This window comes from Gymnoscopelus braueri (assembly GCF_963280865.1).
Source record: "Gymnoscopelus braueri genome assembly, chromosome: 4".
Lineage (NCBI taxonomy): Eukaryota > Metazoa > Chordata > Actinopteri > Myctophiformes > Myctophidae > Gymnoscopelus > Gymnoscopelus braueri.
The window spans coordinates 6,429,610-6,445,269 of NC_137605.1; the positions used below are offsets into that span (position 1 = coordinate 6,429,610).

Consider the following 15,660-nt stretch of genomic DNA (forward strand, 5'->3'; position numbering starts at 1 on the left):
GTACTTGAGTAAATGTACACATGTTACTTTCCACCACTGGGTCTTTCAGCAAACTGGGCGGGAAACTGACCCCCTCTGCCTGTAGCTGGCTACGCCTCAGATCCACCCAAGTATTTACAAGAAATGGTCTGACTTCTTGTAAATAACAGAGATAGATCTCTGGCTCCCCCTATCAGTGGAATTTCAGACTGTGACCTACTGTATAAAAGGAGAAGCAGCAGCCAGACACCAGAGAAGTCAGTGAGCTGTGGTCCTTGGTGATTAAGCTTCATAGCCTGTCTTTATACTTCCTCTGTCTCTCCAGAACTACATCAGGATTTCAATACTGAAGCAGGTAAGACACTGAGACCGCTTGTCTTTCAGTTACATGTAGACCGGAAAGTGTGCCTTAAGCCCTATCTGCACAGGACTATTACCTTGGAACCTCTGATATTTGTAATTATTCATTACAGAGGCTATTTGTTATTTAATATCTCTAGTGAATCGGTCAAGTCTGTAGGACACAATAACTGTTCATTCATCTTACATGGTGCTTTGAAAATGTGTTGGTAATTAAAAAATGTAAGGAGTCCCACTCTTAGCACTACTCCCCTGCTTACAGTATATATAGGGCAGTGATTCCTGCTTTTTCTCTCGAGCCCCAAAAGATAAATGTTGTATTTCCCTGCAGGACAACAAATACATTATGAATTATAACCACTGTAGTGGATTTCTGTGGCTGGGTCTTTGCTTCCAGAGAAATGATCAAGAGATGTGAGACAGTAGATATTGCTCAAGCGTGGCTTTATTGATGCTATGCAGAGGTTAAATGTACAGAGGCAGAGGTTAAGTCTACAGAGACATAAGTGCACCAAGCGTGATGATGGTCTGATCTTCAACTCCTTGACATTAGGTTTAATACTGTAATTATTAGTCCTCCTCTCCCTCATCTTTCCAATACAGTCATTAATCGTGTCATTTCTTAATACTAGATGTTGCCATGTCATGGCCATCTGTCCTAATCTTGGTCCTTATGGACTTTGTGTATGTGGCATGTTTACTGGCAGTTACCTAATTCTCCTTTCATCATACATGTTTTCCACTGGTTCCCACCATGTAAAGTTTAGTTAGCACCAGGCCTGGATTTTAGTGTGTGTGTGTGTGTGTGAGTGTGAGCGTGCGTGCGCGTGCGCGTGCGTGCGTGCGTGCGTGCGTGCGTGCGTGCGTGCGTGTTTCTCCAAAAGGAGGGCTAAACAATTAGCAAGGTACTGCTCAATATCAGCTATTATAGGAAGCCGCTTGCGAGGCATTGTTTCCTTTACCCATGAGTGTTGTCTGCTGTGTTTGACAAGTATGCCAACATTATTGCATGTAACAATATTCTTCCTTATAGGCACTTTGTAACTTAGGGTGACCATATTCTGAATTCCCAAAAAGAGGACACCCAACGAATGCACGCGCGCGCAGCGCGCGTGCATGCGTTCCGTGTGCGCGCGCGATTTTTTGGGGCGGTTCTGGGCGGTTTTGGCCGTTTTTTGGGGCGGTTCTGGCCGTTTTTTTGGGCAAAAATTGGTGGATTTTGGGTGGATTTTGTAACTGTTTTTTTAAAACTTTATTTCGGTTTTAAGGTTAGGGTTAGGGTTAGGGTTAGGTTAGGGTTATGTTATTTAATTATTTTGGGGGAGCCATTCTTCAAAATAACCTCTCTCATGTCTATAATGTAAAAATGTAAAAAATGCCTCAAAACCTGTTAATTAAACAAACGAAAATAGAGAAGTAGCCTGTTATTTAATGTTTCGGTACCCCATTCTTCAAAATAACCTCTCTCATGTCTATAATGTAAAAATGTAAAAAATGCCTCAAAACCTGTTAATTAAACAAAAGAAAATAGAGAAGTAGCCTGTTATTTAATGTTTCGGTTATTGCCACGGAGACATATGTTCCTGCTTTGCAAACAGTACAGTACACTCTGCTTCGCATTTGTCACGACCCAGACGAAAACACGGGTACTTTTTGCGCATTTCATCCGTGAAGTTACATTTGCGTTTCGGCATTTTCTCCGCCTCTGTCTGTCTGTGTAACTTTTTCGGGGAGCAATGATAGGAAGCGCTGAGCGCGACACTGTTCCGTGTGTGTCTGTGTGAGTGAGTGAGTGTGTGAGTGTGTGTGTTTGGTCACGTCTGCTGACAGGCTGCTGGAGGCACACGTGAGTCACGTGTGCCTCCAGCAGCCTGTCAGCAGCCGTGTTGCGGAACCAGGCTTACGGAAGGACCATATTTAGCGCTTTCAGTGTAAAAAAAAAAAAAAATCCCAAAACACCGGACATTTGAAGGATTTTATAAACTCCCCCCGGACAGGCCGGACAGCACCTCAAAAGAGGACATGTCCGGGTAAAAGAGGACGTATGGTCACTGGCTGTTTTCCCATTATCTGACTGCACTGGCAGTGTTTATGTTCTTTGTACAAGGCATTCTTGTACTTCTGTTTTATGTGGACATAAATAAATATTTCAAATCTGTGTGTGCGTGTGTGCGCGTGTGTGCGCGTGCGTGCGTGCGTGCGTGCGTGCGTGCGTGCGTGCGTGCGTGCGTGCGCGTGTGTGTGCGTGTGTGTGTGTCTGTGTGTGTTTGTTTACAATCCGGTGCTTCAGCAGATCAGGCCATTTCCAAGAAAAGACCCCCTGACACAACTGAAAGTGAAGGTATGGAACCATCTGCCCACTGTTGAGAGACAAAGTAAACACTTCTCTGTGTGTTTTATGTCAATTTCACAACTTGGTTCTGTTTCCTCCTCATTGCCCTGTGCAGGGGCGTACCACCAAATTCACCATTTACCCCCCCCCTAGAACGCCCCTGGCCCTGTGTATTGAGGGCCTCACACTGGGCCTATATGGGCCTGACAACGGTTCACCTTGAGGGCCTGTTTGCTCCCTCCGTCTCTCCATGTATCCATGTATCCTACCTCCATCCATTATACTGTACTTTACTGTCTATACTATCTATCCCACAACTACGGCTTTTACTGATACTAGGCAGACTACTTCTAGTCCTGTTGTTCAGTAGTAGGATGCATGCCATGGACGCATCGGGTCAGGGTACTAACGTATCATTAGTTTTTCTGTCCAAATGAAAATGTGGAAAAACAAGAAAACGCTGTCTGCTTTTGCTATTGTGTTCTCTATTTTGTGTGTTTTATGGCTATTTATGTTTTTGTATTGTGTAATTCCTTGGGTCCTAACAGCCACAAGCCATGACTTGTGTTGTGGCCACCACGCTTGTTGCAATAATATATTTGATGTTCCCCTTTAAAAGAAACCATTAATGCCATAATCATTCAGGTAGCAGTGTACTTATTAAACATGTCCCTCTGTGTTTTTTCTCAACTAGCAGTGACCATCATGGCAGCCTGCAGCATGAAGGAGCCAGTATGTCTGATAGAGAGTGACAGCAATGGGAAACTGCGTATGGTTCCCAGTGCCCAGAAGATTTTACAGCAGATTGAGCAGAAAGTGGTCGTGGTGTCAGTAGTGGGCATGTACCGAACTGGAAAGTCCTACCTCATGAACAAGCTGGCTGGGACAAACAAAGGTGAGCATGTTCATTACCAGACTAAAATACAGGCTATATATATTATTACAATTATTGTGGTCAAGCACAAGGCCACATATTTAATGACAAACGCGATGCAAACAACAGAGGCCGCTCAACAGATGAGCACAGAGTGTTATATGAGTCGATGTCTGCCTGGTGACAGTTACAACACACACACACACACACACACACACACACACACACACACACACACACACATACACACACACACACACACACACACACACACACACACACTCACACACTCACACACACACACACACACACACACACACACACACACACATACACAGACACATACACATACACACACTCACACTCTCTCACACACACACGCACGCACGCACGCACGCACGCACGCACGCACGCACGCACGCACGCACGCACGCACGCACGCACGCACGTACGCGCGCGCGCGCGCGCGCGCGCGCGCACGCACGCACGCACACACACACACACACACACACACACACACACACACACACACACACACACACACACACACACACACACACACACACACACCAATGTCTTTATTTGAGTCCACATTTATAAAATACGGTGGTAAATAAAATTAGTTGCCTAATTAGAACACTACATTCTCAGCTTTAATTCCCATATAGTCTGAAGCCATCTGCAGGTTTTCACTTACAAGTAGCAGCAAGTACTGTAGCTGAAGGAGTTCATGACTTGCCCTTTATGGTTGAGAGTTTGAGTCCTGGGTGTTGCAGAATAAACACGCAAATGCCCACTCAGGAAGTGTGAGGATATGATTTCATAGCAAAAAGAAAAAGAAACAGCCTTGTCTAGCAGTAAGGAGGGATCAGCAATTGTTTTTATTTATTTACAAAGCTATTTTAGAAAAGCTCAACTATGTCTGGAGTATCTGTAACCACTGGACCTGCTCCCGAACATGGCTCACCCTGAATGTTGCAAACATGCAAAAATCTGAATTAGGTATCTGCTTTCTTCTACTACAGTATAATCCCCATGTTTGTAACACACTTAAAAAAATATTATGTATATTATGTTGTCCCCGTTAATCCCACTTTGAGGTTTAATTGCAGATTTGTTTTTAGTTGATAACTCATATTATGTATTTTTGTTATATCTTAATTATGTTTTAATTTGATATAGTCATTTATATCTTTTAAATCTTAATTCTGTCTGCATAACCATAAACAATTATTGTGAATTTTTCCTCAATGTTCTCTTCTGGGGTTTTAATAGATGTATTCATCATTGAATCCATGATTCTATGATGAGATAAGAACAGGGGTGTAGAGGAGGGGGAGTGCGGGGGAGCAGCATCCCCTCACTTCTAAAAATATCATTTGGGTTTTGGTCAATTGATTTAGTTTGTTTTCATATTCCATTGACACAACGCTGTCACCGCAACCCGCAGTGGACAAGGCCAGGCAGAGCCCGTCCATCGATTGGTTGTGATATCACCCTGACAACCAACAACAACAACAAAACTCACGGCCGACTCAGCTGACTGTCCTTTCGGGCTATAGGATAGGATCTATCCTAAACTACGGTCTGCTGGAGATGGGATCCTAAAACTTGAGTCAGACTCATCAGGCTGTATCCTTGTACTTTAGTTATGAAAAACGTTTGTTGAGAGCAAAATGAATGGCCCAAGGTAATGGGTACTGCTTTACAAAGTTGTAAGAGGAATCCCGTCATCTGACTGACGATCTTGTCAGCGTCTGATAGCTTAGTGAAAGTAAATGAAATTCGCTCTGGTCAAACCCCATTGAACAGTTAATCCCGATTAAAGCCGATCGGATTAAAATGCTTTTTTAATCCGATCAATTTGAATGTGTATTTAGTCAAATATCTAAACTTTTCCATGATATTCACTCAGACATCATTCTCTGCGTGATGGGATGACATTAATAGCAGCAGCAAAAACATGTAAACTTTCTTCAATGCATATACATGTAGGCTATGATTGGGACACACAAATTGACAGTGTATTGTGGTTGGTACGGGATCAAAGGACTTTATTTTTCTTCACTTCAATTTCTTTACTAGATGACAAATTGCGCTTATTCATTTGATTTGTTCAGCGTCTACTTACGCATCTTGCATCTCACTCATTGCTGGTCATAGAGGTGCTTTTTCATCTAATAATGCATGACTTTGTATCAACTATGACTGTATCAAAGCTAGAATGACTTGGAAATCAATTTGCTATTTCCCTTTAAGACTCAGCATCAATATGGATAGTTAATAAATATAATTTGACGTAAAAAAAAACGTAATTTGGTTTGTTCCTGTCTCATATTTCATCCTCAAGGATTCCCTCTGGGATCCACCATCCAATCCAAGACAAAGGGCATCTGGATGTGGTGTGTACCTCACCCCAGAAAGACTGACCACACTCTGGTGCTGCTGGATACAGAGGGACTGGGAGATATTGAGAAGGTGAGACACCATTTTGTTACATGTTCAAATCAGGTTGCATTTAATAATTATAAATAATCTTTAGTTATTACAGGAAGGGATTGGGGATGTGATGTCAGAAGCTGGGGGTTAGTGGAGTTGGGCGTTCACCCCCACCTCGAAACGCAATTTTTTTATGCATTTGTAAATTATTCTATTTATCATTAATCTCATGAAAATGACAGAAATCAGTTGAAAATAATAATAATAATAAACTTATATTATTATATAATAATAAACATGCAAATTACAAGAGTTGCCCAAATATGGGAACTTTGGGCAACCAAGCCAAGATTGTTCTAGGACAGCATATGAATACAACAACAACAACAACAAAAGACTTCATTTGAAACAGCTTTATAGGTGTAATAACACAAAATTCACATTAAATAGCAGACTTCTTGATTTTGTCCAAAGTTTACGGCAGGGGCCCGTTTTGCGAAAATGTCAATTTTGTCCCAAAATTTTATCACATATTGAGGGGCCTATAAACAATGCAGAGCACCCTCGCAGCTTCCTCACGTCCTGACGGCTGCACTGTTGGGCAAGAAACCAAGCCTGGCGGAGATTTGTGCTCAGAGGAGCACACTTTTGTCTGTCTGTTAATCACATTTAAACATAGTGTAAGAAATGGTGGCAAACTATGAACTACATGTGATCAGAGTAATGTAACACATCCAAACAATGTATTCTGGTTTCAGGAAAATACGACGAATGACAACTGGATCTTTGCCATGGCAGTTCTGCTCAGCAGCACCCTGGTCTACAACAGCATGGGCACCATTGACAATAAAGCCCTGGAGAACCTTCAGTATCCTTCAGATCATTCACTCATTATTCCCTCTTTTGCTCATATTAAATCTGTGATTATTGAGTCGTATATTTGGTATGTTCATTTATTAACTTAAAATTAGTTTTTTCTAGTCCAAGTACTTGGACAAGCTCAAGTATATTGTTTTGGGAAAGCTCTTGCAAATGTTTAAAACTTCTCTCCAATCTCAATAAAATGCAGATAATCCATTTGAAACAAATTGAACCGCCCTTTCTACAAACAGTGTTTCAGGGACAATTTTCCTCTAAACAAACATTTATTCAATATTTAATACCAAATAAATGTATCTCATGTAGGTATTTCTGTCTTTTCAGATGTTCACATTTCTGTCCTAAAAGAACATTTTGCAGCTTCTAAATATATCCCTGCACAGTCTACCCTCCTGTAAAAAGGTTTAGAAATCCAGTGTTGTGTGAGGCTCTTTGTCATCCTCAACAAAACCCCTTACAGCTATGTGACAGAACTGACAAAGCATATCAAAATGAAGTCCAATAAGGATGAGGATGATGATCGTACGTATGTACGTTTCCTTCCCTCCTTTGTGTGGGCTGTGCGAGATTTTACACTCGATCTGGAGCTAGATGGGGAACCCATAACTGCGAACGAGTACCTGGAACACGGTCTCAAGGACAAACAAGGTTTCAAGAACGTCTGAAAATTATTTAAATATAATTGAGAGTTCAATAATTTAAACTAGGCATTAGAAGCTCTTTACACTAAAATGTACTGTGTTCTGTATGTGTTTCATTCTGTCACAGGTACAGAGAATCAGCACAACGAACCCCGTACCTGCCTTCGTAAATTCTTCTTGCCTCGCTCGTGTTTTGTGTTTGATAGACCAGCCAACGCTAAGACAATGAAACGAATGGAGGAACTGACAGATGCTGACCTGGATCCAGACTTTGTTGAACAGGCCAAAAAGTTCACTGAACACATCTACACTAAGTCTGAGACCAAGACTATCAGTGATGGCATAAAGGTCACTGGCAGATGTAAGTGATATTTAAATAAAGGTACACTGCTGCGACTGGGTTCCTGGCATTTCTGTCAGTGAACAGCATTTGAGCGATTGAAATCAGTGACTGCTACCTGTGCTCACTTTGCATTCTGACAAATGCATGTGTTTGTTGTCAAGAATTTAGGGCTGGGTTATATGGTCAAAATATTAGATAATATATGTTCTTTTCCTTTTTGAAGGATTAATGATATTTGACAGGATGTTGTTGTTCCTGGACAAATCATGTATATGTTCTTTTCCTTTTTGAAGGATTAATTATATTTGACAGGATGTTGTTGTTCCTGGATAAATCATTGTGGAAGTGAAATTGTATTATTTTGTAATACAATTGTCATGGTTTATTTGTTTTCTTTTTATTTAATCACAGAACCTTTACAATACTTTTGCAAGGAGCATTGTTCTTTTTGAAAATTCTTTTTTTTTATAATTTAATGATTTGTATCACTGACGATGTCATAGTAAAAAGACAAATCTTTGTAAGGATTTATGAGAATGTAAAGTAATATTTGGTATACTTCCAAGCCTTTCCTTGTTGTTTAGGTGACATTGACATTGCTGCTGCAGTGTAAATATCAGTTTCTGAACTATCATGAACAAACTTAATGCCTAATCAGTCTTCCTTCCACAGTGCTTGGTCAACTGGCAGAGACATACGTGAAATCCATCCGTAGTGGAGAGGTTCCCTGTCTGGACAATGCTGTGAAGGCACTGGCTGAGATTGAGAATGCCAAAGCTGTTGATCAGGCCCAGGTCGTCTATGTACAGAGAATGAAGTCAGTACGTTTCCCCACCAACACCCTGGAGGAGCTGTCTGCAATCCATGCATCCAGTGAGAGAGAGGCCCTGGCACTTTTCATGAAACATTCATTCAGAGATGACAGCCAAGAATATCAGAAGAAGCTTGTGGTATGTGTTGGAAATCATCATCCATTGTTTGAGTGTTTCCATCACATTATGCAACATTTTAAAACCCCTCTAAAGCTTGGTCAAATTATTGTCCTTTTGAGTCCCTTTTATACTTTTCCTCTTCGGTTGTTGTTTAACAGCTAATTATGCATCATTTCTGTCTCGTCTTTTCACTGTGGGAGCCCCTCCCACATGTATTTGTTACAATCCTGGCCAAAGCATAATCATTAATGGGCTAAACTGCATACAAAATCTGTAATGCCATTAAACAGCTACCTCCAGGCTAAAGAACCACACTTCTTATTGCACGTTATTTAACTTTTTTAATAAATGTTTTACTATTCGGTCAAGAACAATAACTTGGACCATAAACGTTGGAGCACACAGTGCACACTACAGATTAAACCATTTGGGAATATAAACATTTTCATTTTGACCACTATGTTTTTAGTGTGTACTTCAGTGGGAATACAATCAGATCTGTGAGAAAAACTTCAACGAGTCCAGGAAGGCATGTGGACTAATCATCAAACGAGTCTTTGAACCTCTGGAGAACAACCTGGGAGCTGGTCTCTACACAGTCCCCGGGGGGTACAAGACGTTCTGCCAGGACCTACAGAAGATGACTGATAAATACAACCATGCAGAAGGCAGAGGAGTCAAGGTCAGTTAAATTCCTGCCAACTTCAGATCTGAGTGTGGGATGCAAGCAGAATACAATTAAACCATCAGTATTGATAAGGTTTCCATTTAGGCTTATATGTTTTGTGTGTGTGTGTGTGTGTGTGTGTGTGTGTGTGTGTGTGTGTGTGTGTGTGTGTGTGTGTGTTTGTGATACCAGACTGAGGAGGTGCTGAAGGCATACCTGGATGAGAAGGCGATAACTGGCAACACCTTACGAGCAGCAGATAAAAGCCTCTCCGAGGCACAGCGGAGAGCAGAAGGTAAAATACAGTAAAGAGTCAGTCAGTCAGTCAGTAAATCAGTCAAGAATTGGGCTTTACAAATACCAAAATAAGGTATTTAGAAGCAGGCGCGCAGATAGCATTTTTTAAGTGGGGGGATCGAACTTGTCCTCCAGATGCTCTGTCAACTAGATGCTCTGGGCTTAGCCATGGAGCTTTTCAACACCAAGGTGATACCCAACTCTACACAGTCTCCTCCCTCCTAACTCAGTTGGTATCTTTACATACTGTGGGTTCTATTTCCCTATTGTGCAACAACTCATTTTTGTGATTTTATTGATACCACAGCGGCTTCACAACAGGCGTATACTTGGACAGCAGCATTTATGAATTAAGCAGTTGTGATTGTGATTAACACTTTCCTGTAATCCGCAAGACTACATTGGTGCATCGACATCTACTGTAAGCTACATCACTTCAATGGAAATTAAGTCTGCGCACTTTAAGCAATAACTGATAATAAATACAGCGCAACTCAACATAAAATGAACAAAATTACATGGTTCTCTAGGCTACAAGGAAAAGGAAAATGCTGCCCATTTAAAATATTTTTTTGCCAGGAATATCAGCATGTTAACATGGTCTGGCTAGAGATGTTTGACAGGCGACAACAGACAACAGTGAAGACCTTTTCAAACAAAACATTTTGTGTGCAATCAGAGAGAAGTGTCTTTCCCTTGGCTGAGGCTGTTAATGGGACACATGATTGGTTGGTTGGTTAGCATTATACACGGTTAAGGCTATGGATAATTGTGTGGCAGCCACAATCAAATCGAAATGTGATGGAGCTTTCTTTCCCTTAAAAACCTGGTCATACACCAGATCATGTGTCCGGGTAGCTCAGTCGGTAGAGTTTTCGCCTTTGGGCCATATGGTCATGGGTTTGATCCCGGGCACCGCCAACTCAATACATGGCTTGGGTGCGGCAAGTTGTGCTCCCAGTAATTACTGCACAACTTGCAGTAATTACTGAGAGCTGATGGAAGGTGTTGCGCTCCACCTCAGCAATCCATCTCCCAGGGGTCTAGCGCATAGTAACGAGGATAGACTCCTGCGTTGTCAGCTGATACCGACCGTAAGCCTTTCCGACGTACTTACTTAATGGTAATTATTTAAGTGATTAATAAGATTAGTCGTATATCCTTGGGGTGCAAACAGTTTGCACATTGTAGCCTATGTTCTTGTTTACATCGCCATCATTAAAGTGGTTCCAAACCATTGACAATGTTTTGGCTTTTTTTGTTGACCAGGTTCCGGCGCTCTCCTTCAGTCATACTATTTTTGATGTAGACTGTCTTTCTAACAAGATATCACTATTTTGTGCGGAGTTGGAGAATTGGAGTTGGAGAATGTGCTGGATGGATATGGATTGGCATGTGGATTGTGACTGCACTCTCTCTTGTGTTGGGCAGTTAAATAGGATTTATTGGTTTGATACTCAACATGAGAAAGTCCAGTAAAACGAAAGCAACATGTGTAAACAGGATGCACTTAACATCGATTTTTGTATTGCACAGATCATGAAGTGCCGTGGTCAATTCAATCAATCGCCCAGGGGTTAGGGTTCGGTTTGTGGTTAGGGTTAAGGTTGAGGGAACTTAGGGCTGATGGGTGCTCCTGTTAGCTTTCAGTAATTATGACTTTGTGGGATGGTAACAGTGTTTTTCTTTTGAATGATTCTGTCTTATTGGTTTCCTACAGAGGACAAAGCGAAATGGGAGAATTCAGAGAGAGAGAGGAAAGCCATGGTGGCGCATCAGAGGAACCTGGAGAGGCAGGCGGCTGATCGGCAGAAAACCCAAGAGGAGAATATGAACCAGCTCAAGCAGAAGGTGGAGAGAGAGCAGATGCAGGCCAAAGACGAGTATGAGAAGCTGATGGCTGTAAGTGATTATGAATGCTGTATGACTGTTAATTATTCAAGTTTCAATCCTTTAATTGTCTCCGCCAGGCCGATGCCGACACTATGTTTTCACCCTGTGTGTCTGTGTGCCTGTGTGTGTGTGTGTGTGTGTGTGTGTGTGTGTGTGTGTGTGTGTGTGTGTGTGTGTGTGTGTGTGTGTGTGTTGTCTTTACTCTGAAAGCGAGGTTGCAGGTTTTACCATCTAAACTCAATCTCTCCATCCAGTTTCCAGGCAATCCTGCTCCTCACTGTATACATCATGGTCATGAACCGATAGCTGAAACCATGTCCCACATCTTAAATGGGTGCCATGTATACAGGGGACTCTACATTAGTAGGCATGACAGAATAGTGGACTTGATATCGAAGATATCTCTTCCATTTTCAGGTCCTACATCATGCTGTATATTGTATTCTACTGTGAAGCCAAGCATGTTTAGCCTGTGTAATGATGATTCTGTGTTCTCTAACATTACAGCTAACACCCCTGATGTCATTGTTGTTAATGAAAACCATAGGGAGGTGTTCATTCTCGAGGTCGGCTGTACCTTTGATTACAGCTTAGAGAGGAAGCCTTTCTAACCAAAGTGCTACAATATCACCAGCTAGAGCAGACCATCTCACGGCGAGGCTATAGATGTAAACTTATATTTTTTTATTTTTGGTAGCCTAGGGCACGAGCACAAGTTGGTTGTGAGGGGCCTTCAAATGGCCGACCTCTCCAAAAGGAGGGCCAAACAGTTACTGCTCAATATCAGCTATTATACTGTAGGAAGCCGCTCAATTTGGAGGAGGCGCTGTTTCCTTTATCCATGATTGATGTCTGCTGTGTCTAACAAGTATGTCAACTGTATTGTATGTAACAATGTTCTCCCTTATAGGCACTTTGTAACCGTCTGTTTTCCCATTATCTGACTGCACTGGCAGTGTTTATGTCCTTTTTACAAGGTATTCTTGTACTTCTGTTTATGTGGACAGAAAATACATATTTCAAATGTGTGTGTGTGTGTGTGTGTGTGTGTGTGTGTGTGTGTGTGTGTGTGTGTGTGTGTGTGTGTGTGTGTGTGTGTGTGTGTGTGTGTGTGTGTGTGCGTGCGTGCGTGCGTGCATGCCAAGGAAGAAAAACCACCCTCCATTTTTCAAATTGGCCTCATGCTATAACATGCAGATTCACGTTTTGGCCTATAACTCTTGAACCGAACGTCATACAAGAAATAAAAAAGAATCCCTTGGATTTCTTGGATCATTATGGAATAAGTCACGCCCATTTCCACCTGACAAGCTTTCCGACATTTTGCGTTTTCTTTCCAAAACACAGGTTTTTGATACTACTAACAATTTTGTCCAAACCTCACCCAAATTGGTACACATTATCACTGTAGTCATGTGATCAAAATGTATCTTTCTGATTATATTCCGAGTGGTGGCGCCCACTTCACGTTTTAGCCTATAACTCTTGAGCCATAGGCAACGTATAGGCCCTGTTTTTGCCAGATTACATTTTCTGCTATAGAGTGTTTTCTTCAAAACACACGTTTTACCACTACTCCTACAGATTTTGTCCAAAACTCACACAAATTGGTATGCCTGCTGAATACCTATATTGTAAATTGTGAAAAATAATAGTTGTGAGCCTTCCTTTTTAAACTGATTAAGTGCTTTGCATGTCGGGTCCGACACCAAGGTATAGAGAGGATGTGGCATGTGCATACAATTGATCAGAAATTAATATTGTCTGCCAAGTGTAGAATTGGTGTTTATGGTGTTGTGTAATGTGTCTGATAATGTGTTATTTCAGGAGATTGAGAAACAAAGGGAAAAAGCTGATAAGCAAGAGGCACGTCGGTTAGAAGAACAGGAGAAGGCTCTCAAGATACAGAGGCAGTTGGAGAAAGAGCAGAAGAAAGGGTTGTTTGAAAAGATCTGCGATACTGTTGCAGGTTGGTTCAAATGACGTCAATACTGAACTGCAATTCATCATTTTAGTTTGATGTGATGTGAGGGAAATATACCTAATCTATTTTAGGAATTTGCATACATTCCTCCTGTGCCCCAGAACAAAGTTAGCATTACAATGTTTGTGTGAGATCTTACATCCAAACGAAACTTACATTCTAATTCAAATCAGCCTCATGGTGGCGCTATAACATGCCGATTACTGTTTTTACCTATAACTGCACCGATCTGTGTAAAACTTTGTATGCACACTCTCTAGAGGTCAGGGAAAAACCTTTGCCCTGCATTTTTCACATGTGCCTTTTATAGCGCCACCAAGAGGCCGACTTATGTAAAACAATTTATTTTATATTACTCCTTCCCATTTTATCCAAATTTCATGCAACTCGGTACACATGATCTCTATAGTCATGTGATCAAGACGGATCTGTTTGATTTTTCATATTCCATCCTGATTGGCTAAGATTAACATCTAAAGTTTGCAGTAGTGGCTTGTTTTGAACAAAATGCCGCAAATCATGAACGCAGCGTCTGATTGCGGTGAAACTTTCCACGCACATTCACACTATGTTGAGGAACAAATGCCACCCTTTTAACATTGGCCTGTTGTAGCGCCACTAGCAGGTCAAATTTATCAAAACACACTTTTAGAACAAAATGCCTCAAATCATGAATGAAGTGTCCGATTGCCGTGCACGGCCTAGGAAGAAATGGCACCCTTTTCACATTGGCCTATTATAGTGCCACCAGGAGGCCAAAATAACCTACCTGACCTGGCGGAGACCTGTGCTCCGAGGAGCACTTTTTCTAGTTTCTTTCTTTGTTTCTTTGTAGTATACAAAATGTTAGTATATTCACAACCACGGCACAACCACGTCTAATGATAAATGAAGAAGTGAGCAGTCTGAATGCTGTATGTAATAGCTTGTATCATATGTTAAACCGCATAGTATGAATTAATCAATTAATGGGATAATCAAGATGTATTAGAAGCCTGGCAATATAACAAACAAACTCTGACAAATGGGTGCATTTTACAGCTATTCAAAACAGGGACATGTAGCTACAGGTATACAGTATGTTATTACTGTCATCAGTTCAATGTTAAGGAGAAATCAATCATCTGGGACTGGGACTGATTAAAACTGTAATATTCCAAAAAAGTATTCTGTAAGATTGTATTTGTGGAACCACATTAGTATGTATGGGAATGTAGTCAGTATGATGTTATTTGTGGAGCCAGAGTTGACGTGCATTGAAAGCAGCCTAGAATGCTACGGCAAACAGGTATCAAAACCCTGGGCAATAGAGAAGTAAGGGGATTCCTCATCAGGTTGCCACATCATCCATCGAAGATATTGGTTGCAATCTCTCAAAACTATTACTTAGCGTGTCGCGAGTTCGACCTTGGCTGTGTGTCACCCCCCCCCCCATCTCTCTCCCATTTCCTGTCAGCCTACTTTCCTATCAATAAAGGCAGAAAAAGACCCCAAAAATATCTTTAAAAAAGATCGGCTGTCTGCTCTGGTTCCCTCCAAATTATAACAATATGTATTTTTACTGAAGATGGCAATTTGTTTTAATTCCTTCTTTATTGTATTAATTGTCTTGCTATATATTCAATGGATAATAACCTGCTATACCTACAATAAAAACATTATTTGTATTGACTTTGTCACCATTATTCACATAGAGGTAGGCTACTTCATATCTTGTTGTTGAACAGTAAAATATTTGTTTCTACCAGTGTTGGGGGTACAACAGTACTTTGTGTTAGAGTACCCTGAATACTTTTTCATGTTAGGAGTAACATAACATTTTCGTTTTGCAATTCAAGTAATCAGTTACTTAGTTATGTTTTCAAATAAGTAATCAGTTACTTAAAAAAATATATAGCCTATATTTCCCTATTCCTTTAGTTGCAACAAATAAAAAAAGCAGATGCTGAATAGAGATATGTGCATCAGTCAATAGGCTCTATGCACAGCAGCCTTATTGGAAAGAAATTCGGCCTCTTCCTTACTTCCTTCACAGGTTTT

The 15,660-nt window shown here is 41.1% G+C and overlaps 2 protein-coding genes across 9 annotated transcripts in view; one reads left to right on the plus strand and one right to left on the minus strand.

Annotated features, from left to right (window-relative positions):
- LOC308083936 (guanylate-binding protein 1-like) overlaps positions 1–15,660 on the minus strand; it is a 93,376-nt gene that overhangs the window by 45,412 nt on the left and 32,304 nt on the right. The gene's annotated exons all lie outside the window — the stretch shown is intronic.
- Positions 215–15,281, plus strand: LOC308084668 (guanylate-binding protein 1-like). Of its 7 annotated transcripts, none has more exons than XM_080427468.1 (12): positions 229–334; positions 2,630–2,680; positions 3,369–3,566; positions 5,896–6,023; positions 6,743–6,852; positions 7,324–7,511; positions 7,632–7,865; positions 8,520–8,797; positions 9,249–9,461; positions 9,639–9,741; positions 11,464–11,645; positions 13,464–15,281. In XM_080427468.1, the coding sequence occupies exons 3-12, from the start codon at positions 3,377–3,379 to the stop codon at positions 13,617–13,619; spliced, it is 1,782 nt and encodes a 593-aa protein (XP_080283594.1). In that variant the 5' UTR covers positions 229–334; positions 2,630–2,680; positions 3,369–3,376; the 3' UTR covers positions 13,620–15,281. The 7 variants fall into 7 exon arrangements, with proteins under 7 accessions (XP_080283593.1, XP_080283597.1, XP_080283594.1 ...); XM_080427465.1 differs by having other exon boundaries at positions 231–334; positions 3,366–3,566; XM_080427466.1 differs by having other exon boundaries at positions 242–334; positions 2,633–2,680; positions 3,366–3,566.

Coding starts and splice junctions, on each gene's coding strand:
- LOC308084668 (XM_080427467.1), top strand. CDS start 3,377: ATGGCAGCCTGCAGCATGAAGGAGCCAGTATGTCTGATAGAGAGTGAC. Junction 6,024..6,742: donor GACTGGGAGATATTGAGAAG/GTGAGACACCAT, acceptor TTCTGGTTTCAG/GAAAATACGACGAATGACAA. Junction 11,646..13,463: donor AGTATGAGAAGCTGATGGCT/GTAAGTGATTAT, acceptor GTGTTATTTCAG/GAGATTGAGAAACAAAGGGA.